The following is a 26,778-nucleotide window of genomic DNA, read 5'->3' as shown; positions in this document are numbered from 1 at the left end:
GTGTCTAATCAGCATCTTGATATAGCACACCTGTGAGGTGGGATGGATTATCTCAGCAAAGGAGAAGTGCTCACTATCACAGATTTAGACTGGTTTGTGAACAATATTTGAGGGAAATGGTGATATTGTGTATGTGGAAAAAGTTTTAGATCTTTGAGTTCATCTCATACAAAATGGGAGCAAAACCAAAAGTGTTGCGTTTATATTTTTGTTGAGTATATGTATAGATATGGTAAAATTATTGTACGGGATAAACTGCACAGATGTACATCTAATAAAGCACAAACAGTGGAGGTATACGTAGTTAATAGTGCAAAATCAGCAGCTGGTTATACTGTTAAAAACACTGTGAGGTATTATACAGTCTGACTGCAGTAGGAATAAATAACCTACGGAGGTGTTCAGTTTTGCACCGAGGGGTGAGAAGGGTTGTCCATAATTGCTGTCAGCTTAGCTAACATCCTCCTCTCAACCACCAGCTCTATGGGGTCCAGAGTACATTCCAGGACAGAGCCAGCCCTTCTGAATAATCTGTTGAGTCTCTGCCTGTCCTGCTCAGAACTTCCACAGCCCCAGCAGATGACAGCGTAAAGTATGGCTGATACCACCACAGAGCCATAAAAGGTCTTCAGCAGTGTCCTGCACACAGCAAAGGACCTCAGTCTACTCAGCAGGTGAAGACGACTTTGGCCCTTCTTGTACAGGACATCTGTGTTGTGTATTACTTAGTTATGCAAATTTTGGGTGCTGTGTGACACACAGCTGCTCAGAAAAATGTAGCCATAGGAATGGGCTCTAAATTATTATAGAGATTGCTGTCTAGTTTCACCAAGTATTTTGTTTGCAGCTTTTTGAGACAATCACCACTTTTATTCACAGTGCACCAGAAACACACAGAACTTAGAGGTACACAAACAGAACAAGACTTAAATTACAACAAAATACCAACAAAATGTCACATAATGACTGTCCTCCCACCTTTGCAGCAAATCCTCTGTGCTTTGAAACTGTGTGAATTTTGTCAACATGAGAACTGTAGCTTGTCACGTACTGTTATACCGCCCCAAAATCAGCTTTTGGTGACACCACGTGTCTTGAGGTGCAACATTTAAATGCATTTACCTTGCTTAATTTTCCGGTATTGAAGTTCCAGACCTCGATGAAGCCATCAACTGATCCTGTGATTAAATATTTGCCATCAGGGGAGAATCGAGCACATTCCACGTGCGACCATCGTCCAAACTACAGATTGAAGTGACAAACAAAAGTGCACTCTTTTTTTAAACCATAATGTGCAGAAGCTTTCTGAAATATATGGCAAAATGAGCTTCCCAAATGTCTCCACCATCCCTGCTGTACGGGATAAAAATTCATACAAAGATTAGTGAGTTCAGGAGAGAAAAGCAACATGTGCCTCACAAATAAATAAATAGTTCATATGTATTTGGACAGTGATTTCTTTCCTCTTTTTTCCACCATTATTTCCAACACCACAGTGGAGCTGAAATGAAATAATTAAGTGTACAATTTTAGCTTTAATTCAAGCCATTTAGGAATCACAGCGATTTTGAGACAGTCTCTCCAGTTTCAGAGCCCATAAGTAATTGGACAAACAAATTTTTAGAATTATTTAAATATGATTAATCAGTTTTGCAGTCTGTTGATGGATACATCAACACTTCCAAGTCACTGAATGCGTCTTGGACTTTATTTGCATCAATTATTAAGAAGTACTAGCAGTATGATACTGTATGGTAAATGGAAATGTAAAATGAACTGCATTTTTATAGCGCTTTTCCATCTGTATTAGACGCTCAAAGCGCTTTACAATTATGCCTCACATTCACCCAGTCTCACACACCGATGTCATGACCCACAATGTCACCTTATGTGACCTGTAATAGGAAGAAGCGTTTCCATTGTAGCTTTTCAAAATAAGGCTTTTTTGAATTTTCTAAAAAAATGACCTCCTGCAAGTTTTGTTATTTTCACTGATTTTTTTTTTTTTTTTTTTACATTTTGTAAATCTGTCTGGAGTTATCACATCTCAAAATTGAACATGCAAGAAGAAGACAAGTGAGAGAAGGCACCAAGACACCTCTGAAGGAAGGTTTATAGGCTTCTGTGCCTGTGACTGGAGAAAGTGTGCATAGTGCAAGTTGTGTCTGTCAGCTTCATCGTAATGTAAAACAAAGAAGGATTTTCATAAGAGGAAACAGATCAAATCAAAGCTCAAGTCTCCAATGTGCATTCTGACAAACTAGCTTAAATATATTGTTTTAGTAAAATCCTCTGTGTAAAGCAGGCACTCAGTAGTCTGGCTTTCAATATATAGGACCTCGGGTTGATTCAATCATGCTGTCTGCATCCTTGAACAAGACACTTTGTCAGCGTTGTCTCAGTCCATGCAGAATCCAGGGATATTCACTGTCAACAACAGGCATCATGGCTGAAATAGAACTTAGATTTTCATTTCACAGTTTCTTAAAAAGAAGACCTGTAAGTTCAGCTACAATTTGCCAGAAGGTACACCTGAGATGCAAACCTAGATTATGTTTTGATGACAGAAAATCGCCCTCTATACCTCTTCATCATGAAGCTGTATAACTTGTGATACAAAATGCAAAACATGCACTATGCACAATTTCTACAAACACAGCCACAGAAGGCTATAGCTTCTGGGTTGTCTGGATGTCTTTCCTCACTCTTCTCCTTGCTGCACAGTCACTCAGTTTTTGAGAACTGTCTACTCCACACAGATTTACCATAGAGTGCCATAATGTTTGTATTTCTTCATAACTGGTGTAAATAAAGTCTAAGACATATTCAGTGACTTGGAAATGTTCATGTATTCATCCCCTGACTTATATGAAGAATACTGACAATAAAACAGATTATTTACAGGTAGGTGTTGTGAAAGTGTAGGAACACGGACCCACAACAGGGGGTGTAAATGAATGGGCAATGGATAAGCCAAAACAGTAACAATTTAATGTTATGACATGCACAACGGAATACAGACAATAACAGGTTTGGAAAAACAGTCAATTATACGTTGAGTGATGTGTGGGCAGGCTCGAGGACAGGAGACGTCCGTCCAGAAACGAGCCGGATCCCACACGGCTTCCACCACCAACGGATCTGAAGAACACCGGAGCTGCCAAGTCCTGGCTCCCCAGGTGGCCACCGTCTCCAGCTGTCAGACCTGGTACTGCTGGCAGAGAACAGAAACAGCACAGATGAGTGTGAGTTTGCACACTCAGTAATCCCTCAGTCTGTGTTCCTTAAGGAGGGAGAACCTCCACCTCCAATAACACACTCGTGCAGCTCCTGTGTAACCACTTATCTGGTTGGGGTGTGAGGCGAAGCCGTCGCAACTCACACCTAACGCCAATCCAGCAGACAAGGAAACCACCACAGGAAAACGGCTGCAAAACAGATCAGACTATTACTCAGTTTAACTTCAGCAGAGAAATTACCTCTATGGTAGCTGATTTCTCGGCGAGGAGGTGGAGTTGCAGTCTGGCCTTTATGGTGATGGTGATGAGTCGTGGATGAGTGACAGCTGGTGCTGATGATGAGTGACAGCTGTCACTCCCCGTTGCTCCGATGTCCTCTCATGCTTGAAGCCCGCACTTCAAGCAGGGCGCCATCTGGTGGTGGTGGGCCAGCAGTACCTCCTCTTCAGCGGCCCACACAACAGGACCCCCCCCTCAACGGGCGCCTCCTGGCGCCCGACCAGGCTTGTCCGGGTGTCGTCGGTAGAAGTCGGCCAGGAGGGCCGGGTCCAGGATGAAGCTCCTTTTCACCCAGGAGCGTTCTTCAGGTCCATACCCCTCCCAGTCCACCAAGTACTGGAACCCCCGGCCCTTCCGACGGACATCCAGGAGCCGGCGCACGGTCGATGATCCGGGCAGGAGGCGGCGCCGGTCCAGGGGCACAGAGTGGAGAGGTATGGCAGGGCTTGAGTCGTGACACATGAAAGACGGGGTGAATCCGCAGTGAAGCTGGCAGCTTCAGCTTCACTGCGGCCGGACTGAGGACTTTGAGGATGGTGAAAGGTCCTATGAATCTGTCCTTGAGCTTCTGGGATTCCACTTGCAGGGGGATGTCCTTTGTGGATAGCCAAACTGCCTGCCCGGGCTGATATGTAGGGGGCGGGGCACGCCGGTGGTCTGCATGGGCCTTGGCCCTCGTCCGGGCTTTGAGCAGGGCAGAGCGGGCAGTACGCCACACCCGATGGCACCTCCTCAGATGGGCCTGGACCGAGGGCACCCCAACCTCTCCCTCCACTAGCGGGAACAATGGGGGCTGGTACCCCAAACACACCTCAAACGGGGAGAGGCCGGTAGCAGATGATACTTGGCTATTGTGAGCGTACTCGATCCAGGCCAGATGGTTGCTCCAGGCCGTCGGGTGTGCGGAGGTCACGCAGCAGAGGGCCTGCTCCAAATCCTGGTTCGCCCACTCTGCCTGTCCGTTCGTCTGAGGATGGTACCCGGACGAGAGACTTACGGTGGCCCCCAGTTCCCTGCAGAAACTCCTCCAGACCTGAGAGGAGAACTGAGGACCACGATCCGAGATGATGTCCGATGGAATCCCATGCAGATGCACGACGTGGTGGACCAGGAGGTCTGCAGTCTGCTGGGCCGTCGGGAGCTTCGGGAGGGCCACGAAGTGGGCCACCTTGGAGAACCGGTCCACTATCATGAGGATGATGGTCATGCCCTGGGACGGTGGGAGGCCCGTGACGAAGTCCAGGCCGATGTGAGACCAGGGGCGATGAGGCACGGGCAAAGGCTGGAGGCCTGGACGTATTCCCAGACGTCGGCTTCCAGAGACACCCACCAGAAGTGCTGCCGGACCACTGCCACAGTTCTTCGCACCCCTGGATGGCAGGAGAGCTTGGAACCGTGACAGAAGTCTAGGACTGCAGCCCTGGCCTCTGGTGGGACGTACAACTTGTTCGTCGGACCAGTCCCCGGGTCCGGGTTCCGTGTCAGGGCCTCCCGGACGGTCTTCTCCACGTCCCAGGTGAGGGTGCCCACGACAGTGGACTCGGGGATGATGGTTTCTGTTGGGTCTGACAGCTCGGTCTTGCCTTCCTCCTCATGCACCCGGGACAGGGCGTCAGATCGTTGGTTCTTCATCCCGGGGCGATATGTGATCTGAAAGTCAAAACGCCCAAAGAACAGTGACCAGCGGGCTTGCCTGGGGTTCAGACGCTTGGCGGTCCGAATGTACTCCAGGTTCCGATGGTCCGTGAAAACCGTAAATGGTACCGAAGCTCCCTCCAACAGGTGTCTCCACTCCTCCAGAGCCTCTTTCACCGCTAGAAGTTCCCAATTGCCGACATCATATAACTCAACAAAAATATAAACGCAACACTTTTGGTTTGGCTCCCATTTTGTATGAGATGAACTCAAAGATCTAAAACTTTTTCCACATACACAATATCACCATTTCCCTCAAATATTGTTCACAAACCAGTCGAAATCTGTGATAGTGAGCACTTCTCCTTTGCTGAGATAATCCATCCCACCTCACAGGTGTGCCATATCAAGATGCCGATTAGACACCATGATTAGTGCACAGGTGTGCCTTAGACTGTCCACAATAAAAGGCCACTCTGAAAGGTGCAGTTTTGTTTTATTGGGGGGGGATACCAGTCAGTATCTGGTGTGACCACCATTTGCCTCATGCAGTGCAACACATCTCCTTCGCATCATCCGTGAAGAGAACACCTCTCCAACGTGCCAAACGCCAGCGAATGTGAGCATTTGCCCACTCAAGTCGGTTACGACGATGAACTGGAGTCAGGTCGAGACCCCGATGAGGACGACGAGCATGCAGATGAGCTTCCCTGAGACGGTTTCTGACAGTTTGTGCAGAAATTCTTTGGTTATGCAAACCGATTGTTCCAGCAGCTGTCCGAGTGGCTGGTCTCAGACGATCTTGGAGGTGAACATGCTGGATGTGGAGGTCCTGGGCTGGTGTGGTTACACGTGGTCTGCGGTTGTGAGGCTGGTTGGATGTACTGCCAAATTCTCTGAAATGCCTTTGGAGACGGCTTATGGTAGAGAAATGAACATTCAATACACGAGCAACAGCTCTGGTTGACATTCCTGCTGTCAGCATGCCAATTGCACGCTCCCTCAAATCTTGCGACATCTGTGGCATTGTGCTGTGTGATAAAACTGCACCTTTCAGAGTGGCCTTTTATTGTGGGCAGTCTAAGGCACACCTGTGCACTAATCATGGTGTCTAATCAGCATCTTGGTATGGCACACCTGTGAGGTGGGATGGATTATCTCAACAAAGGAGAAGTGCTCACTATCACAGCTTTAGACTGGTTTGTGAACAATATTTGAGGGAAATGGTGATATTGTGTATGTGGAAGAATTTTTAGATCTTTGAGTTCATCTCATACAAAATGGGAGCAAAACCAAAAGTGTTGCGTTTATATTTTTGTTGAGTATAGTTCCTTTCAGCCGGGGTCAACCTGCGGGAAAAGTAGGCACATGGGTAGAGAACCTTGTCGGACTCCCCGCTCTGGGTTATAGCACGGCTCCTATCCCTAAGTCAGAGGCATCCACTTCAACTATAAACTGGCGTTTTGGATCGGGCTGCACCAGAACTGGGGCAGTCGAGAACTGGCGTTTCAACTCCCTAAATGCGGCTTCGCACCGATCCAACCAGGTGAAGGGGACTTTAGTGGAGGTCAGGGCTGTCAGGCGGCTAACTACCTGACTGTAGCCCTTGATGAACCTCCGGTAAAAATTTGCAAAACCGAGGAACTGTTGCAGTTTCCTACGGTTTGTTGGTTGGGGCCAGTCTCTCACCGCTGCAACCTTGGTCGGATCAGGGGCGACGGAGTTGGAGGAGATTATGAACCCCAGGAAGGACAAAGAAGAGCAGTGGAACTCGCACTTCTCGCCCTTCACAAACAGCCGGTTCTCCAACAACCGCTGCAGGACCTGACGTACATGCTGGACATGGGTCTCAGGATCCGGGGAAAAGATGAGTATATCGTCTAGATATACGAAGACAAACCGATGCAGGAAGTCCCGCAAGACTTCATTAACTAAAGCCTGGAACGTCGCGGGCGCATTGGTGAGGCCAAACGGCATGACCAGGTACTCAAAGTGACCTAACGGGGTGTTAAATGCCGTCTTCCACTCGTCTCCCTTCCGGATCCGAACCAGGTGGTATGCATTCCTAAGATCCAGCTTTGTGAATATTTGGGCTCCATGCAGGGGCGTGAACACCGAATCCAACAGGGGCAACGGGTATCGATTGCGAACCGTTATTCCGTAATAACGTAATCGATGCATGGACGGAGTCTGCCGTCCTTCTTACCCACAAAAAAGAAACCTGCACCCATTGGGGAGGTGGAGTTCCGGATCAACCCGGCAGCTAATGAGTCCCGGATGTAGGTCTCCACTGATTCGCGTTCCGGACGTGAGAGGTTGTACAGCCTGCTGGACGGGTACTCAACACCCGGGATCAAATCAATGGCGCAATCGTACAGTCGGTGCGGGGGAAGAGTGAGTGCCAGATCTTTGCTGAAGACGTCAGCAAGATCATGGTACTCCTCCGGTAACGCCGTCAGATTGGGAGGGACTTTGACCTCCTCATTAACTGTCACACCAGGCGGAACCGAGGATCCTAGACATTCCCGGTGGCAGGTTTCGCTCCACTGAGCCACAACCCCAGACGGCCAATCAATCCGGGGATTGTGCTTTATCATCCAAGGATAACCCAAAATCACACGGGAGGTGGACGGTGTTACAAAAAACACAATTTCCTCCCTGTGATTACCAGACACAACCAACGTCACAGGCTGTGTCTGGTGTGTGATTAGTGGAAGAAGGGTGCCATCTAGTGCCCGTACCTTCAAAGGTGAAGGTAGAGCCACTAGAGGGAGCCCGACTTCCCTTGCCCATCTGCTGTCCAGCAGATTCCCTTCCGACCCCGTGTCTACCAGTGCTGGGGCGTGAAGGGTCAGATCCCCACTCAGGATCGTAACTGGGATGCGTGTGGATTTACGGGGTCTCCCCGCGTGCGTGTTATGGCCCACCCTTAGCCCAGTTTCTAAGGGCGGGCATTGTCGTTTAACCGCTTGGGGCAGTTCCTCTGTAGGTGCTCACTCGAGCCACAGAAAAAACACTCCCCGCGGGCCAGCCTCTGTTGTCTGTTATTTGATTTGACTTTGGCCCTGCTCGTGTCCATAGCTTCGTCAGCAGGGGGAGCTGTTGCCACACGGGAGTCTCTGGCTGTGGAGCGTGGGGACTGCGGCACCCTTTCGGACCCGGAAGGAAGAGGGACAGCTCGTGCCCGGCCACGCCCCCCGCCCTGCTCCCGACGATGTACCTCTAATCGGTTATCTAATCGTATAACCAGATCAACAAGCCCATCAAAATCCCGTGGTTCGTCCTTAGCCAGCAGGTGCTCCTTCAGGACAGGAGACAGTCCGTTTCTGAAGGGGGCGCGGAGTGCAACGTTATTCCAGCCGGACCTCGCAGCCGCGATGCGGAAGTCGACTGCATACTCCGCTGCACTCCGACGCCCCTGTCTCATTGACAGCTGCACGGTCGAAGCAGTCTCACCTCTATTGGGGTGATCAAAAACCTGTTTGAACTCCCTCACAAACCCAGTATATGTCGTTAGAAGCCGTGAATTTTGCTCCCAGAGCGCCAGAGCCCAGGCGCGTGCCTCTCCTCGAAGCAAATTTATTACGTAAGCCACCCGGCTAGCGTCTGACGCGTACATGATGGGACGCTGTGAAAAGACGAGTGAGCACTGCATCAAGAAGTCTGCGCACGTCTCGACACAGCCTCCGTACGGCTCCGGAGGGCTTATGTATGCTTCAGGGGATGGTGGGGCGGTTCGTTGAACGACCAGCGGAATGTCTGTCTCTGGCACTCAGTCAGCAGGAGGAGGTACTGCAGCAGCGCCCTGAGCATGCGCTTTCACCTGGGCGGTGAGAGCCTCCATCCTCTGATTGAGAATAACGTTCTGCTCGGTAACTAAGTCCAACCGAGCAGTAAAGCGGTTAAGATTTGCTGCAGCTCACCTAACACGCCTCCTGCTGGCGCCTGTGCACCTCGCTCTTCCATTGGCTGTTCAAGCAATGGTTGACGCCCCTCGGGATCCATGACGCTGGCCGAGAAATCCTGTTGTGAAAGTGTAGGAACACGGACCCACAACAGGGGGCGTAAATGAACGGGCAATGGATAAGCCAAAACAGTAACAATTTAATGTTATGACGTGCACAACGGAATACAGACAATAACAGGTTTGGAAAAACAGTTAATTATACGTTGAGTGACATGTGGGCAGGCTCGAGGATAGGAGACGTGCGTCCAGAAATGAGCCGGATCCCACACGGCTTCCACCACCAACGGATCTGAAGAACACCAGAGCTGCCAAGTCCTGGGTCCCCAGGTGGCCACTGTCTCCAGCTGTCAGACCTGGTACTGCTGGCAGAGAACAGAAACAGCACAGATGAGTGTGAGTTCGCACACTCAGTAATCCCTCAGTCTGTGTTCCTTAAGGAGGGAGAACCTCCACCTCCAATAACACACTCGTGCAGCTCCTGTGTAACCACTTATATGGTTGGGGTGTGAGGCGAAGCCGTCGCAACTCACACCTAACGCCAATCCAGCAGACAAGGAAACCACCACAGGAAAACGGCTGCAAAAGAGATCAGACTATTACTCAGTTTAACTTCAGCAGAGAAATTACCTCTATGGTAGCTGATTTCTCTGCGAGGAGGTGGAGTTGCAGTCCGGCCTTTATGGTGATGGTGATGAGTCGTGGATGAGTGACAGCTGTCACTCCCAGTTGCTCCGACGCCCTCTCGTGCTTGAAGCCCGCACTTCAAGCAGGGCACCATCTGGTGGTGGTGGGCCAGCAGTACCTCCTCTTCAGCGGCCTACAGTAGGGGCACATTATGCAACCCATCATCTTCTCTTTATATTTTTAGTTAATTTATATCAAGTTGTAGAGATTTACTTTGAGTTTGAGTTTAAGGTAGATAGTTTTAGAAATGTTTATACTGAGAAGTCTGATTTACTTTTTGTATTTGAAATGACATAAATAAATTCAAATGTGCCCTTGTGTGTACCAAGGGCCGAACACTGGATATAAATGGCTGTAATTCCTAAATGGTTATGCAGTATTTTTAACCCATTGAATTAAAGATGAAAATCTACTACAAGTACATGCTGATTGTTTCATTTTGACTAATTTGTGTACAGAGGTAAATTATAAAATTGTATCAACGTTTAAATACTTGTGGAACTGACTATATAGTTCATATTAACACCAAGAGGATGGCGACAACATAGAATACACAGTATACGTACAACCCCTGGCAAAAATTATGGAATCACCGGCCTCGGAGGATGTTCATTCAGTTGTTTAATTTTGTAGAAAAAAAGCAGATCATAGACATGACACAAAACTAAAGTCATTTCAAGTGGCAACTTTCTGGCTTTAAGAAACACTATAAGAAATCAGGAAAAAAAAATTGTGGCAGTCAGTAACGGTTACTTTTTTAGACCAAGCAGAGGGAAAAAAAATATGGACTCACTCAATTCTGAGGAATAAATTATGGAATCATGAAAAACAAAAGAACGCTCCAACACATCACTAGTATTTTGGAAAACACTTCTGGAAACACGTGGTTCCATTACAACAACCTGAAACGTCATGCAAATTAAGTCGGTTACGTTAATGTGCAATCCTGTGCTGGTCTACCTTAATGTGTCGATACAATTGGGTTGGAAAGGATTCTTCTTCCACTTGTCTGTCCTTGGTTCTGGAGGGTTCAAGGGCCATATGGGGGGAAAGATGACCCTGGCACTGCTGTAACCTCAAAGCCTGTGGAACAAAGCATAAATTAGAGCTCAACAATGCAAACAGTACTCAGAAAAGCATGCAGGGTAAAACTGTTTGGTTTTTGCAATGTTTGCCATATTGAGCAACATGTACAACACAGTCAAAATTGTACATTGTGAACAACAGTTCATTTGTTGACTTCATAGTATTATATGTTGTGTGGATTTTGTCTCACCACTGGGCTAAGCTCCAGTCCCCCTGTAACCCTTTACTGGAATAAGCAGGTTTAGAAAATGTTTTGATGGAATTTGTTTCAAAAAATGGTGATTGTTGAAAGTAATGAGGTCACTGGACACAGGTGTCTGGGGACGTTGGTATCTTTGGGCTCCTGGTGCTTCCTGTCTTAATGGATGGTCATAAGACTTTGATACTATACTAGCAACAAGCAAAAAAAAAAAAAAAAAAGAGTTATACTCTGGAAAACATGGTACTTTGATCTTGGTTGGTTGAGCTGGAGTCTGTGGTGGAGGTGTCAGAGAGGAGGACGCTGAGGAAGCTGCTCAACATCCTGGAAAACACCTCCCACCCCCTACATGTCACAGTGACGTCCTGTCAGCGCACTTTCAGTCTTAGACTGAGACCACGGAGGTGCACCACAGGACGTCACAGGAGGTCTTTCCTGCCTGTGACAATCAGACTGTATAATTTCTCCCACTTCTGCAGGATGAATACATAGCGAACAGATTTATTCAGAGTTATTCAGTTATGTGCAATATTGTCAAACATGTTGTGCAATATATCTTCCAATAATTTTGCATAAATTTGGTGTACTTATTGTAAAAAATTAAATTCAATTTAAAATTTTAATTAAATTTAAAATTAATTTCTATTGAATACTAACACTTTCTGTAATTGTGTATTTAACTAACCATTGTTTATTGTTTCTGTACTCTGGCAAAATAATTTCCTTCAGGATAAATAAAGTTGACCTTTATCTTTATCATGCCGCTTCTCCTTGGTGGCCACTGGAATTCACCGTTACTTAGTAGTAGCAATTCTTTCGTTTTCAAAATTTCAATCTGAATTTTCACAAAACCTGTTGGAATGATTAATCTCATCAGGAGGTAGAGGTGGGCGATACTGGGAATTTTGGTATTGATCCGATACCAAGTAAATACAGGCCCAGTATCGCCAATATCAATACTGATACTTTTTTCATATTTAAGCTTCATACGAGGTCTATTAAAAAAGAAACCGACCGTTTTATTTTTTTTAAAAACTATATGGATTTGATTCATATGTTTTTATGTCAGCCAAGCTTGAACCTTTGTGCGCATGCGTGAGTTTTTCCACGCTTGTCAGTGACGTCATTCGCCTGTGAGCACGCTTTGTGGGAGGAGTGGTCCAGCCCCCTCGTCGGATTTTCATTGTCTGAGAAGTTGCTGAGAGACTGGCGCTGTGCTTCATCAAAAATTTTTCAAAAACTGTGAGGCACATCCGAGTGGACACCATTCGAGAAATTCAGCTGGTTTTCGGTGAAAATTGTAATGGCTGATGAGAGATTTTGGATTGTTTCTATCGCTGTAAGGACTTCCCACGGAGCGGGACTTCGCGCAGCGCTCCGAGGCGACGTCGTCAGCCTGTTTCAAGCTGAAAACTTCCAAATTTAAGCCTCTGTTGACCCAGGATGTTGTGAGAGAACAGAGAACTTTCAGAAGAGGTCAGAATCAGCAGTTTATTGGGACATTTCACTGTTAAAGGAGATTTTTTTAATGAAAGACGTGCGGACGGATTGGCGTGTCGGCTCGCAGCCAGCGCGGCGCACCCACCACAGGAAAAACACCTCCGTGTTGATAACCATTTGTAAAATCCAGGAGGCTTTTGGTGGCTTTCAGTTGAGTGAGTATCTGAGAAATTGTTTAACAGCAGGGTATGTTCCAACTTGTCCTTAAGGCTTCCAACGGAGGTGTTCCAATCCATCTGCACGTCTTTCATTAAAAAATCTCCTTTAACAGTGGAATGTCCCAATAAACTGCTGATTCCGACCTCTTCTGAAAGTTCTCTGTTCTCTCACAACATCCTGGGTCAACAGAGGCTTAAATTTTGAGGTTTTCAGCTTGAAACAGGATGACGACGTCGCCTCGGAGCGCTGCGCGAAGTCCCGCTCCGTGGGAAGTCCTTACAGCGATAGAAACAATCCAAAATCTCTCATCAGCCATTACAATTTTCACCGAAAACCAGCTGAATTTCTCGAATGGTGTCCACTCGGATGTGCCTCACAGTTTTTGAAAAAATTTTGATGAAGCACAGCGCCAGTCTCTCAGCAACTTCTCAGACAATGAAAATCCGACGAGGGGGCTGGACCACTCCTCCCACAAAGCGTGCTCACAGGCGAATGACGTCACCGACAGGTGTGAAAAAACTCTCGCATGCCCACAAGGGTTCAAGCTTGGCTGATGTAATCACACGTGATTCAAATCCATATGGTTTTTAAAAAAATAATAAGGTCAGATACTTCTCTAATAGACCTCGTAGATCCAAAGGATCCAAAAGACCAAGGATAGAATTTCGCCAAACATTGTATGTGACAACAAAATACTTTATTATCGCAATCAACATTTTTGTTTAAAAAAATATCACTCAGCACAACTTAAAACAAAATCTCCTGAGGTAGAGGGCTGACAAACCACAATACAAGGGTGCACTGCTCCGTGTTGTATGACACAGCGCAGCGCTGCTCTTACAGACAGAGAGTAGACTTTGATGAATCTATGTGCGCAGCAGTCAGTGCATGCGAGAGAGAAAAAAAAAGCTTGAGTATCGAACTTTTTACACGAGGATCGTTCAATATCAATACCAGCATTGGTATCGATATTAGGATTGATCCACCCACCTTTATCACGAGGACGAACTCACGAAATTGAAGATGGGATTTGGATTTTAAGTCTGAATCAGTTCATTTCTTTTATTTACTAGAGGGTGTGACGCTACATTCAGCTTGCAAGACGAGACAAGAAGATACACAATATTGGGTTCACAAGAACAAGAAAAGATTATATTTTAATGTTTTACTTCAACTGGAAAAAATAGCGTTTATACTGTAAATTACAAAATGTAAAGCAAAACGTGCATTTTGAAATGTTTTAACCAATCACCTTGTAATAAATGTGTGTATGAGTTATCACATGCAGTAAATGACAGAATGCACATGGCTGTAACACAAAATAAAACCCAAGATGAAGTCCTATGATTTAATCTCAGGTTAGTCAGTTAGTTAGCTGACACTTTCTGTACAATCCTTGACCTCCATCCTTTTGGATCCTTCTGGAAAATCTTGGAATTCCTTGAATGGCCATGTGAGGCAAACCTCAGCAGTCATGAAGCAGCACATAGAGCTGCAGCCGTTACTGACTGACAGCTGTAGTTATACAGCACGTTTACTGCTTTCGGTACTGGCCACACTTTCTTTCTGGTCGCTCAAAATCACCTGTCTTTTTATCTGCTCTGCTTTCACAATCCTCCAGGCATTCACTGTCACTCACAAATCTCTCTCGCGCTCACCCTCCCTCCTTCCCTCTCCTCCTTCACCCACTCTACACATGCATGCTCCTCTTATTACTGTTTGAAAACTGACTGGCTTGTGTCCAATAAAAGTTGCTAGATTTGTTTCCAGTTGCCTCAGAACGTGCACATTCTGCTCTGTCTCATTGCTGCGGTGAGTGATGACACAGCACCTTCTAAAAAGTTGAGAAATTTTCAACATAATGCACTCTGAAAGGCCGCAAAATAAATAAAATAGCCAATGTGCTCTGAAAAAAGACGCTACTCCACTCTACAAGACAGCGTTTCACCTCAAAAAAATATTATCATGTTTTAATATTGCAAGATCTCATCTCACAGCTGATTATTTATTTAAAAAAAAGTGAAATACTTTGATCTTGGCATGTTCATACAGTTGTGATGTTAATGATGTTTATATAACTCCTAAATAGATCCTTGTCATTTGATTGGTGGTTTGTATGTCACATGATATGGCTTATTCCTACCATTTGCCATTGTGTTCCATTTACAGTGCAATTTTGGTTCTATACGTTTTGTGCTATTGCATGCCTCTGCACACTCACACTAGGGGTGACTGCACTTAGCTTAAAAACAAACAGTGGCCTGACACAGTGCCCAGACTCACTGGGTAACAGATGGGAAGGCTGGATGCGCCCAGGGGGCTCCAGAGCGAGTTGGGGGTGGGGAGCAGAGAAACCAGTGTTTGCCGAGGGCAGAGCCGCACAGGCCATGTTGGCCCCACCAGAAGCCAGGTTGGGGCTGGTGTAACAGGGTAATAATATCCGGGTCGAATTCCGCCAAATTAACTCAAATTACTCATTTTTGTTACAATAAGTTCATATTATATGTATATATACCTGTTTGGCATTGAAGAGTGAGAAGTCCATATGTCTTTGAACGCACCTCACACAGCATGCAGCTGGTGCAGGGGGAGGGGCAAACTCAGTGCAGCTTGGACTGTGTGAGAGGTAAGACGTATGAAACTGGGTCCTCATATTGAGCACTTTTTCTGTAAATTCACGTTCTGTCCACGATTTATTTCCAACTTTAATGGTGCAGAGGTGTCTTTTGTGTGTGTGCGAAATGTTAAATGTAAGTTTTTGGGCCAAGTGTAATGCTTTACCTGGCACATGGTTTAAGCTAGCTGAGGGGTGCTTTGCTGTAGAGTCAATGTAAACTTACTTGCACCACACACTGCAAACGTGGCCTGTACTAATTTTATTTTACTGTTTTATTTTCTTAGTTGTGCTCTTTTATGAAGAGAAGTGTCTTGGACCACTGTGCTCACTGCAGTTTTTTTTTATGTCCAAACAGGTATGAGTTTGACAATTGTTTTGTCTTAAATTTTCTGTTCTATTTACTGTTATGGTTGTACATAAATGTGAATGACTGTTTTTATTTTACATATTTGGTTTATTCAGGTACTCAGTGCAGCTTGGACTGTGTGACAGTTGTGCTCTTTTATGAAGAGAAGTGTCTTGGACCACTGTGCTCACTGCAGTTTTTTTTTTATGTCCAAACAGACCCAGTGCAGTTTGGACTGGGCGAGAGTAAAGACAGACCACATCCAGCTTCTGTCATCCTTCCCGCACTACTCAATAGAACACAACGCAGGGGACACCCGGTTACAATGGTGCCGTGACCCATTGGATTCCAGAAGCGTCGGTGCCAACTCGACCACCGAGGGGTGCTCAGCTATTCACAAGTTTCCTCCTAGCTCGACATTGTGCGGTTGGATGACCTTGGGTTACTGTGGTTTAGTCTAATTTCATCTCTTGGAGACAGATTTAGCGTTTTGGTGGTTATCTGCTACACTTTTGTTTTTTACATCACATTTGATCTGTGTTTTGTTCACCATGTTCAGTAAAGTTGATTCTGGGGCAGATGATGGTGCTTCTGATGGCACAGGTGAGACACATGTGGGGATTGGGAGGGGCTGGTTTAGAGATGTTACCCAGACCCCCCGAGTGGGCATGTTGAGAATGCCTAGGTTCAGTTCTACTCGAGTACAGCCTCCGCAAGTTGATTTGAACCCACGTGTTGCTGGTGATTTTGAGTTTGGCACTTTAATATCAGACTTAGCTAATCAAATTGGTCAGTCTATTGCTGCTCAGCTACAGAGCAATATCGGCTCACGCTCGCAGCCTAATGATACCTTTCAAACAGCTCAGAACAGCACACCTTCTGAATTGAATCTGTCTGGTGTTAAACTCATTATGCAGTCTGATGTTAAAGACCCACCTGTCTTTAGAGGGGATGGAAGTGACAAATGTTCTGTAAATGAGTGGGTTGAAATGGTAGAGCTTTACCTCACAAAGAGAGCAATACCAGTACAACAGCAACAATCTGAGGTATTAGCTAAGTTACTTGGGAAAGCTAGAGATGTGGTGAAGGTTACTCTACGCAACCAGTCCTTACCATATGACTCCCAGGCACCTAGTGTAATATTTGATATACTAAAACAGAACTTCGGTGAGTTAGCATACTCCGCCATGCCCATGGCTGACTTTTACAACACTAGGCCACTCCCAAATGAAAGTGTGATGGAGTACTGGATCCGACTGAACAAAGCTATTGACATTGCTCATGAGTGCCTACGGAGACATGGTAGGGGTGTTGAGGACCCGGGCCGTGAAGTCTCGATGATGTTCATTAAATACTGCCCAAACCCGGTTCTCGCCAACAGACTGAGTTTTAAAGCTGCGGAGGAGTGGACAACAAGTGAAGTACAGGAGCGTATCAGTACATTCCAGAGGGAAATCAGAGCTAATAGCCATGAACAACTCCCTTCAAATAGTCTCGTTCCATGCCATTCCCAGTCTGCGGTGGTCCAGGAGCGGCCCGGTACACACCGGGAACAAGTGAACACATGCACACAATGTTTTCCAGCTTCATTGTGTCCTGTCTCCATGCAGGTGACCACCCAAACACCCACTGTTGTTACCCAAGCCCCGGTGACGGCGGGCCCCTACCAGCAGCTCCAGCCCTCATCAGTGGCCCATGCTGCGGTGCCAACAGTCTCGCCTGTCCCGCAGCGACCGATATCATCCACACCTCAGCCTCAGTTTGCAGTCAGCTCAGCGGCGAACCCTCCAGCTATTGTTGCGTCACCGTCAGTGGATTTAGAGGGTGTGCGCTCTCTGATGAGCCTATTGGACTGTCTAGTCACACGCTATAACTCAGAACCATACAGCTCAGCCCACCATGCAACAGTTGATTGCCCTCCCAGATTTTGCAAAGTCTGTAATGACCCAGCCCACTCGACACTGTCACACTGCAGGAGAAACAATCTCTGCCTGGCATGCTTCTCCCCAGGCCACTGGAAAAAGAACTGCCCTCGGCGGGGTCAAAGACCGGCACCAAACCTGATTCAGGACACTGTGAACCAGCACCAGCCTGCGGGAAACTAGGACACCCACATTCGGAGAGGGGCAGTGTGGGTGAAGCACAGACAACCCTCATTAATGTACCAGATCAGGAGCTTCTCTATGTCAACGCATGCTCTGCTGCTCCGGAGGGATACCAAGTTGTGGTCCAGGGGACAGCAGTGGTCCCAGCCTTCAGTGAGTTGTTCTACACCCAGGTCCAAGTAAATGACAATGTTGAGATAAAGGGTATGATCGACTCGGGGTCAATGGCTTGCACATTAAGTGAGGCAGCAGAGGCCAGGCTGTTGGAAAAAGGAGCCATGACTGGAGAGCCCAAGTCGGCGGAGCGGATCTTGCTGGTTGGATGTGGCGGAAAGCAGACACACCCAAAGTGTGTACATGATCTGACACTCTCTTTATATGGAATGAAGTGTGTTGTACCAGTCCTGGTGGTTCCCGGCCAAAGGGATGATCTGATTATTGGTTCAAATGTCTTGAAAAAGCTAATGAGTGTTCTGAAGAATGACGACGACTATTGGAGACACATCTCAGATGGGAGCAGGTACTCTCTCCCCGATTATGAACACTTTCTTGATATCATGTCCTGTTCAGTCAGATGGAAGGGGGAGGCTTCGCCAGATGTCATTGGTGCAGTGAAGCTGCCCCGGGCTGTCACGCTTCTCCCACAGCAAGAACACCTGGTGTGGGGCAAGCTGCCCAACAACACCCCAGTGTCCCCAGGCAGTACCATTCTGGTGGAGCCCTGTTCTTCCAAAGCCAGCCCAAGGAACATATTGGTGGGGCGCGTCATCGCTGCTATGTACGGTGACAAGTGGGTTCTCATGAAAATCACAAACCTCTCAACCCAACCAGTAACTCTCAAGCGCAATTCTAAGATTGCAAATGTGTCACCATGTCTTGCGGTTGAGGACTTGAATCTAAGTCAATGCCACAGCACGTTCAATGATGGTCTCAGTGATGCAAAGAAACCAGCTGCCTCAGAAGCGGATCTCAAAGCCAGGCTCGCTAAATTGGGCTTAAGCGACCTCGACATTGACTCCTGCCAGGCCAGTTTTCACTCCAAACAAAAGCTTGTGGATCTAGTGGAACAGTTCGAGACCATCTTTTCGCGGCACCCACTTGATTGTGGGGAGGCTAAGGGTTTCGTCCACCGTATCCATCTGACTGACGAGAGACCCTTCCATATGCCTTATCGCAGAGTTCCTCCAGCCCACTACCAAAAACTGCGTCAAGTTCTGTCTGATATGGAAGAGAGAGAAATCATACGCAAGTCCGTGAGCGAGTATGCATCTCCCCTAGTCATGGTTTGGAAGAAGGATGGCAGTTTGAGAATTTGCACTGACTTCAGATGGCTGAACGCACCAACACTGAAAGATGCACACCCACTCCCACACCAGGCTGATTGTCTCGCATCACTCAGTGGCAATGCATTCTTCAGCACGATGGACTTAACCTCAGGGTTCTATAACATCCCCATGTGCGAAGGCGACAAGCGTTTCACAGCCTTCACTACACCAGTTGGACTCTACGAATACAACAGAATGCCCCAGGGGCTCTGTAACAGCCCTGCATTGTTCATGCGCATGATGTTGAGTATTTTTGGTGACCTCAACTTCACCAGCCTACTCTGTTACCTGGACGATTTGCTGGTCTTTGCGCCAACCGAGGAGGAAGCCCTCGAGAGATTGCATGTTGTATTTGAGAGGCTGAGAGACAACCATCTTAAGCTGAGCCCAAAGAAATGTTGCCTCCTACGCAAGTCAGTCAAGTTTTTGGGACACTTTATAGATCGAAAAGGAGTTTCCGTTGATCCGTCCAGGGTGGAAGTGATTTCCAGGATGCCCAAAGAGACCCTGATGGAAGAGGATGGATGTACGCCTTCAGCGAGAAAATTGAAGTCCTTCCTGGGCATGGTTTTCTTCTACCAAAGCTTCATTCCCCGATGTTCAGCCATAGCCAAACCGCTGTTTGCCTTAACATCCGGATCAATGAGAAAGGGCAGGCATCCACAGTCGAGAAAAGGGGCTGGCACATTCAGGAAACTGACACCAACAGACTGGACTTCGGGCTGTGAGGAGGCCTTCGAGAAGCTGAAGAGTGAGCTTCTCGGATGTGCTGTGATGGCCCATCCTGACTTCGACAAGCCCTTTATTCTGTCAGCTGATGCGTCCCTAGACGGCCTCGGGGCAGCTTTATCGCAACTTCCCATCGGTGAAGATAAGGCTCGTCCTATTGCGTTTGCGAGTAAGACCTTAAGCAAGTCGCAACAGAGATACCCTGCCCACCGACTTGAGTTCATGGCCCTGAAGTGGAGCATCACTGAGAAGTTCAGTCACTGGTTGAAGGGGCACAGGTTCACAGTATGGACCGATAACAATCCCTTGAGTCATGTGCTGACCAAGCCTAAGCTGGATGCTTATGAACAGAGGTGGGTGGCCAAGCTTTCAGCCTATGATTTTGACCTGAAGTATATCCCAGGTCCCAGGAACGTTGTGGCTGATGCTTTGAGTCATGAACCCTTTGCATCACCTATCGGCGAGAGACTCTTGACGGAACCATACAGCCGGTTGGTCCAGGAGGCAGATGGAGCTGAGGTGGATGTGGTGCATGATGCTTTCCGAGTGGGCCTACAGTGCAACCAGGCTATCCGGTACCACCAGCTGACTGGTTATACCCAGAGTTCAGTCAATTCTCTAGCAGTCAGGGCTATACTTCAACACCATGATGATTGGCAAAGTGGCGTTGACTCAAGCTGTCCATCTTATTCAGCATGTGCAGTCATTGCAATCTCCAGGCGCTGAACCCCTGCCTTCTCTAACTTTGCGCGAGCTTGAGGAACACCAGAGTCAGGATCCTAATGTGTCTAAGCTGCTGCCTTTTGTCATGCGCAAAATACGCCCATCAAGACGTGAGAGGTCCGGATTTGGTGCCAGTCAGCTTACCCTTTTAAAGTCCTGGGACCGACTCAGAATCAGAGAAGGTATACTGTACCGTGAGTGTAAAGACCCTCTGACCAAAGTTAAGAGACTACAGTTCATTTTGCCGGTGAGTCTTAAGGACAGAGCCTTGGAAGGTATCCATGATTTGGCGGGTCACCAGGGCCAGACTAGGACTCTCCACCTCGCCCGGCAAAGATTCTTCTGGCCGAACATGGAACGAGACATCATTGAGTATGTCCGTCGCTGTCCTCGCTGCGTCCTCGCCAAGACACCGGAACCAGCGGCCCGTGCCCCATTGGAGAGCATAAAGTCAACTGCTCCTATGGAACTCGTTTGCATTGACTTCTGGTCAGCGGAAGACAAGAACAAACACTCCGTGGATGTATTGGTAGTGACGGACCACTTCACTAAGATGGCTCACGCCTTTCCCTGCCGCAACCAGTCTGCCAAGCAAGTGGCCAAGAGGCTTTGGGACAATGTGTTCTGCATTTATGGGTTCCCAAGAAGAGTTCATTCTGATCAGGGCGCCAATTTTGAAAGTGAGCTGGTGTCGGAGCTTCTACGTCTGTCCGGGGTGGCTAAGTCACATACCACCGCCTACCACCCTATGGGCAATGGGGGTACCGAACGCTTTAACCGTACCCTCGGGAGCATGATAAGAGCCCTCCCCCTAAGATCTAAGCAAGAGTGGCCCCAGCAAATTCAGACGCTTACCTTTGCTTACAATGCCACCACCCATGAGACCACAGGCTTCGCTCCTTTTTACCTGATGTTCGGGCGCATTCCTCGGCTTCCAGTTGACGTTGTGTTCCAGTCAGTCCTCCATGACTCAAGCGTTGCAGATTTCAGCACCTATTCAAGTACTCTCCTCGCAAACCTTGCAGATGCTGCCAGAATAGCCCAACAACATGCCTCTCAACAGCAGAAACGGCAAGCGAGTCAGTATAACAAGAAAGTCAAGGGTGTTGCTCTCCAGATCGGCGACAGGGTGCTGCTAGCCAACAGGGGCGAGCGTGGAAAAAAGAAACTGGCAGATAAGTGGGAGCCCACGGTCTACACAGTCGTGGATAGACAACCAGAGATCCATGTCTACAAAATAAGAAACTCCAATGGGCATTGCAAAGTCGTGCACCGAAACTTGCTATTGGATGTGAACTTTCTCCCAGTCGATGGACCCAATGAGCTTGATGCAGTGGATGCCTCAGGGGAGTGTGACTCTGAGAGCCTGGACCAGAGTGACGTAGACAGCTTACAAGCGGAATGTCCAAGGGAACATGCATCTTCGTGGGTTATGTCAAGATGTAGTCGAGGCTCCTTTGAAGGTTCTGAGGTGGATGCTGATGAGTTGGTCGACACAAGATCCTATCGTGCTGTGGCAGATGTGATGGAGGATGTTACCTTTGATCCTCAGCCAACCTCTGACTGCTTGGTGGGCAGCTCACCAGATATTGTCTTTGACCATCTTACAGCTTCTGACCCCATACCCACAGACCTGCTGACTGACCCTGCCCATCCTCCTGACTTGGACCAGACTAATCCTGACCCTGACAGTGGACCTGGACTACCCTTGGGCCCCACCTCTCCCCCGGGACGAGTAGTTACTAGGGCAGGACGTGTTATTAGACCCTCAACACGACTTATCGAGACGATGGTTCAGAAACCTGTAGTATGGGAGTTGTTACTGCCAACGTGGGTTGAAACCACGGTCTAAGTGGTTCTCTTCGTTGTCTGTTTTTTGTGCCTTGTTACACTATTTTGATTGGACCAGTTTGTTATGGGGTGTAGGCTGCACATCTGTAGTCCAAGAGGGTTAATAGGCCTGATCAACCTGTTAATACCTTTTGATCTGTCTGTCAGATGTATTTCAAGTCTGATTTCAGGGATTAGATCCTTGTGGTGTCTGGTCTGTAATTTTGCGGTGTGTAACGAATGTTTGTTGAATTTGGTGGAATTCTAGGAGGGGTGAATGTAACAGGGTAATAATATCCGGGTCGAATTCCGCCAAATTAACTCAAATTACTCATTTTTGTTACAATAAGTTCATATTATATGTATATGTACCTGTTTGGCATTGAAGAGTGAGAAGTCCATATGTCTTTGAACGCACCTCACGCAGCTGGTGCACGGGGAGGGGCAAACTCAGTGCAGCTTGGACTGTGTGAGAGGTAAGACGTATGAAACTGGGTCCTCATATTGAGCACTTTTTCTGTAAATTCACGTTCTGTCCACGATTTATTTCCAACTTTAATGGTGCAGAGGTGTCTTTTGTGTGTGTGCGAAATGTTAAATGTAAGTTTTTGGGCCAAGTGTAATGCTTTAGCTGGCACATGGTTTAAGCTAGCTGAGGGGTGCTTTGCTGTAGAGTCAATGTAAACTTACTTGCACCACACACTGCAAACGTGGCCTGTACTAATTTTATTTTACTGTTTTATTTTCTTAGTTGTGCTCTTTTATGAAGAGAAGTGTCTTGGACCACTGTGCTCACTGCAGTTTTTTTTAATGTCCAAACAGGTATGAGTTTGACAATTGTTTTGTCTTAAATTTTCTGTTCTATTTACTGTTATGGTTGTACATAAATGTGAATGACTGTTTTTATTTTACATGTTTGGTTTATTCAGGTACTCAGTGCAGCTTGGACTGTGTGACAGTTGTGCTCTTTTATGAAGAGAAGTGTCTTGGACCACTGTGCTCACTGCAGTTTTTTTTTTTATGTCCAAACAGACCCAGTGCAGTTTGGACTGGGCGAGAGTAAAGACAGACCACATCCAGCTTCTGTCATCCTTCCCGCACTACTCAATAGAACACAACACAGGGGACACCCGGTTACACTGGGGCACAGCAGGTTCTGTCAGATGACACCTGGGTTAGACAGGGCATCTAGGTCTTGCTACCAAGCTTAGATGGACACTGTAGGAAAGGGAAGAGCGCAAGTCCCTTTTCTCTTGTTTATAAATTAGTAAACTATCAAATGACAAGGATGTATTTTAGGTGTTATAGAAAACAAATAATGACTGTTTTTTTCATTGAAAAGATGGAACATTCCATCTTTCACCTCATGAAATATTCTTACAATTGCACTCATAAGTACGGAAGCCGACAGAGGACTTCATATAATCTTTTTTAATTCACCTTGTTATCCCGAGATAATGACATAATTAATTAGAGATCTCGAGAAAACAACACTTTTATTCCGTGATCTCGAGAAAACAGATAATTATTCCGTGATCTCGAGAAAACAGATAATTATTCCGTGATCTCGAAAAAACAAAACAATTATTTCATGATCTCCAGAAAACAACTGAGATTTCTAGCAGAGCTCTTCTGCGGAGGTGCCGCGGACTAATTTTGAAATTATCCCTTATTAAAAGACTTAATGCAATCTCTGCCTGTGTCAACCCGATCAAAATATTGCCTTATTAGGTGATCGATTATTCCAGACATTCTAAAGACCAGCGTTGCATCTGTACAGAATGAGATATACCCCGAAGTCATCATACAAGCCTCTTGGCGTAGCCTACCTGAATGACCCATTTGTCAGCTGTTTACTCGAGATCATGAAATAATTGTTTTGTTTTCTCGAGATCACGGCATAATTGTTGTGTTTTCTCGAGATCTCGAAACAAAGGCTGTGTTTTCTCGAGATCTCGAAACAAAGGCTGTGTTTTCTCGAGATCTTGAATTAGTTGTGTTGTTTTCTCGAGATCCTGAATTAATTATGTCGTCTCGGGATAACAGGGTGAATTAAAAAAGTATTACAAAAAGGGCCTCTGTCAACTTCCGTACATAAGCATTCATTATTTGTATACTATGTATTGACAAACACGGTACAGGGTAGCACAAACAGATAATAATGTTGTTACTCCACTACAAAGTCCCAGCATTGTTCAGCTGCGGCAGAAGGACACACTCTAACTGGACTCACTTGATTTTTCTCATGTGCTATCATCATGGGCCAATAAGCAATAATCACAGAGCAGAAATCAATTAGGTTTCTTGCTTTTTTCTTATAATTACAGAGAGCAGTGGGAGGAATATCGATTGTACTAACGCTGACTTGTTCCAGAAGGCCCATGAGGCGAGAAGGAGGCACCACGCTGACCTCCCTCACCAGCGCCTCGGCTATAGCTCTGCGCCGCTTCATCTTGCTGCTGCCATATGGGTATGCCTGCAGCAGGAAGGACAGGATGTTAAATTGCATAACCATTTACAGATGTGTGAGTCTGCAGACTGAACACCCTCACCTCATTCGGATCAAAGTAGGAGCACATCAGCAAGTTCTCCAGGTGAGCATACCTCTGCGGCTGAGTCTGCTTCAGCATGATCATCGGATCCGTTTGTTTGAGGAGAGAGCGAGCGGCTCCCACCTCCCTCATTTCAATCAGTTCCATCACAACCTGTTAATGCAAGAAAAATCAGAGATTTCTGATATCAGCCAATCTGTATCCGGATCACCTCCAAAATTCAGTGGTGTCTTCCATGCCCTAATATCTATGTATGGTGCAAATTTGGTGAGAATCCGTGAAGTAGTTTTGAAGAAATCTTGACCCAGAATCCAGATCTGGATCACCTTCAAAATTCAGTGGAGTCTTCCATGCCCTAATATCTATCTGTGGTGCAAATTTGGTGAGAATCCATGAAGTAGTTTTAACTTAATCCTTCAAAGCATATATAAAGTGAAATCTTGATTCAGAATCCGGATTCGGATCCAGATCACCTCCAAAATTTAATGGAGTCTTCCATGGCCTAATATCTATCTGTGGGGAAAATTTGGTGAGAATCAGCGAAGTAGTTTTGACATAATCTTTCAAAGCCTATATAAAGTGTAACTTGATCCAGAATCTGGATCCAGATCACCTCCAAAATGTAATAGGTTCTTCCATGGCTTAATATCTATCTGTGATGAAAATTTGGTGAGAATCAGCAAAGTAGTTTTGACGTAATCTTTCAAAGCATATATAAAGTGAAATCTTGATTCAGAATCCGGATTTGGATCCAGATCACCTCCAAAATTTAATGGCGTCTTCCATGGCCTAATATCTATCTGTGGGGAAAATTTTGTGAGAATCAGTGAAGTACTTTTGACGTAATCTTTCAAAGCATATATAAAGTGTAACTTGATCCAGAATCTGGATCCAGATCACCTCCAAAATGTAATAGATTCTTCCATGGATTAATATCTATCTGTGATGAAAATTTGGTGAGAATCAGCGAAGTAGTTTTGACGTAATCTTTCAAAGCATATATAAAGTGTAATCTTGATTCAGAATCTGGATTCGGATCCAGATCACCTCCAAAATTTAATGGAGTCTTCCATGGCCTAATATCTATCTGTGGTGAAAATTTGGTGAGAATCAGCAAAGTAGTTTTGACGTAATCTTTCAAAGCCTATATAAAGTGTAACTTGATCCAGAATCTGGATCCAGATCACCTCCAAAATGTAATAGGTTCTTCCATGGCCTAATATCTATCTGTGGTGAAACTTTGGTGAGAATCAGCGAAGTAGTTTTGACGTAATCTTTCAAAGCATATATAAAGTGAAATCTTGATTCAGAATCCAGATTCAGATCCAGATCACCTCCAAAATTTAATGGAGTCTTCCATGGCCTAATATCTATCTGCGGTGGAAATTTTGTCAAAATCTGTTCAGTAGTTTTGATGTAATCCTGCTAAGAGACAGACAGACAGAAAGATGGACAGACAAATAAATGCCGATGACTTTATTACGTCCTTGGCAGACGTAATAACATCTGCATTCAGCAGGTGGCGCTCATGACATGTGAGACCAACATGTGACAAGTGTAATAACGCTCGCCTGTTCGTAGAGGTCGATAAGCGTGTTGTCAGGCAACTTCAGGGACTCGATAGCCAAGAGGACGGAGTCCCAGTGTCCGCTGTTAATATCGGCAATGAAACTGTCGATACTTTCCACAGTGTTGAGTGAGACCGTGGTCTCCTCCTGTAAGGTGGTCAGTGTTCGGTAGAGGTTGTTCTCTTTGAGATACTGCATGATCAGGCGGATCACACTGCGGACACAAAGCAAGTTT

At 46.3% G+C, this 26,778-nt stretch overlaps 1 protein-coding gene across 2 annotated transcripts in view; it reads right to left on the bottom strand.

The window, feature by feature from the left end:
* smu1b (SMU1 DNA replication regulator and spliceosomal factor b) overlaps positions 1-26,778 on the bottom strand; it is a 56,199-nt gene that overhangs the window by 17,659 nt on the left and 11,762 nt on the right. The window contains exons 2-6 of one of the 2 annotated variants that reach the window (XM_034188139.1): positions 26,547-26,757; positions 24,976-25,128; positions 24,783-24,899; positions 10,765-10,887; positions 1,123-1,242 (exon numbers count right to left, since the gene is read on the bottom strand). In XM_034188139.1, the coding sequence (XP_034044030.1) occupies positions 1,123-1,242; positions 10,765-10,887; positions 24,783-24,899; positions 24,976-25,128; positions 26,547-26,757 (724 nt within the window). The remainder of the gene's footprint in view (positions 1-1,122; positions 1,243-10,764; positions 10,888-24,782; positions 24,900-24,975; positions 25,129-26,546; positions 26,758-26,778) is intronic. The other variant, XM_034188140.1, reaches the window with a different exon arrangement.

This window comes from Thalassophryne amazonica, chromosome 15 (assembly GCF_902500255.1).
Source record: "Thalassophryne amazonica chromosome 15, fThaAma1.1, whole genome shotgun sequence".
Taxonomy (NCBI): Eukaryota; Metazoa; Chordata; class Actinopteri; order Batrachoidiformes; family Batrachoididae; genus Thalassophryne; species Thalassophryne amazonica.
Note: the sequence above shows the minus strand (reverse complement) of the source record. Positions and strands in the feature narration are given on the sequence as shown.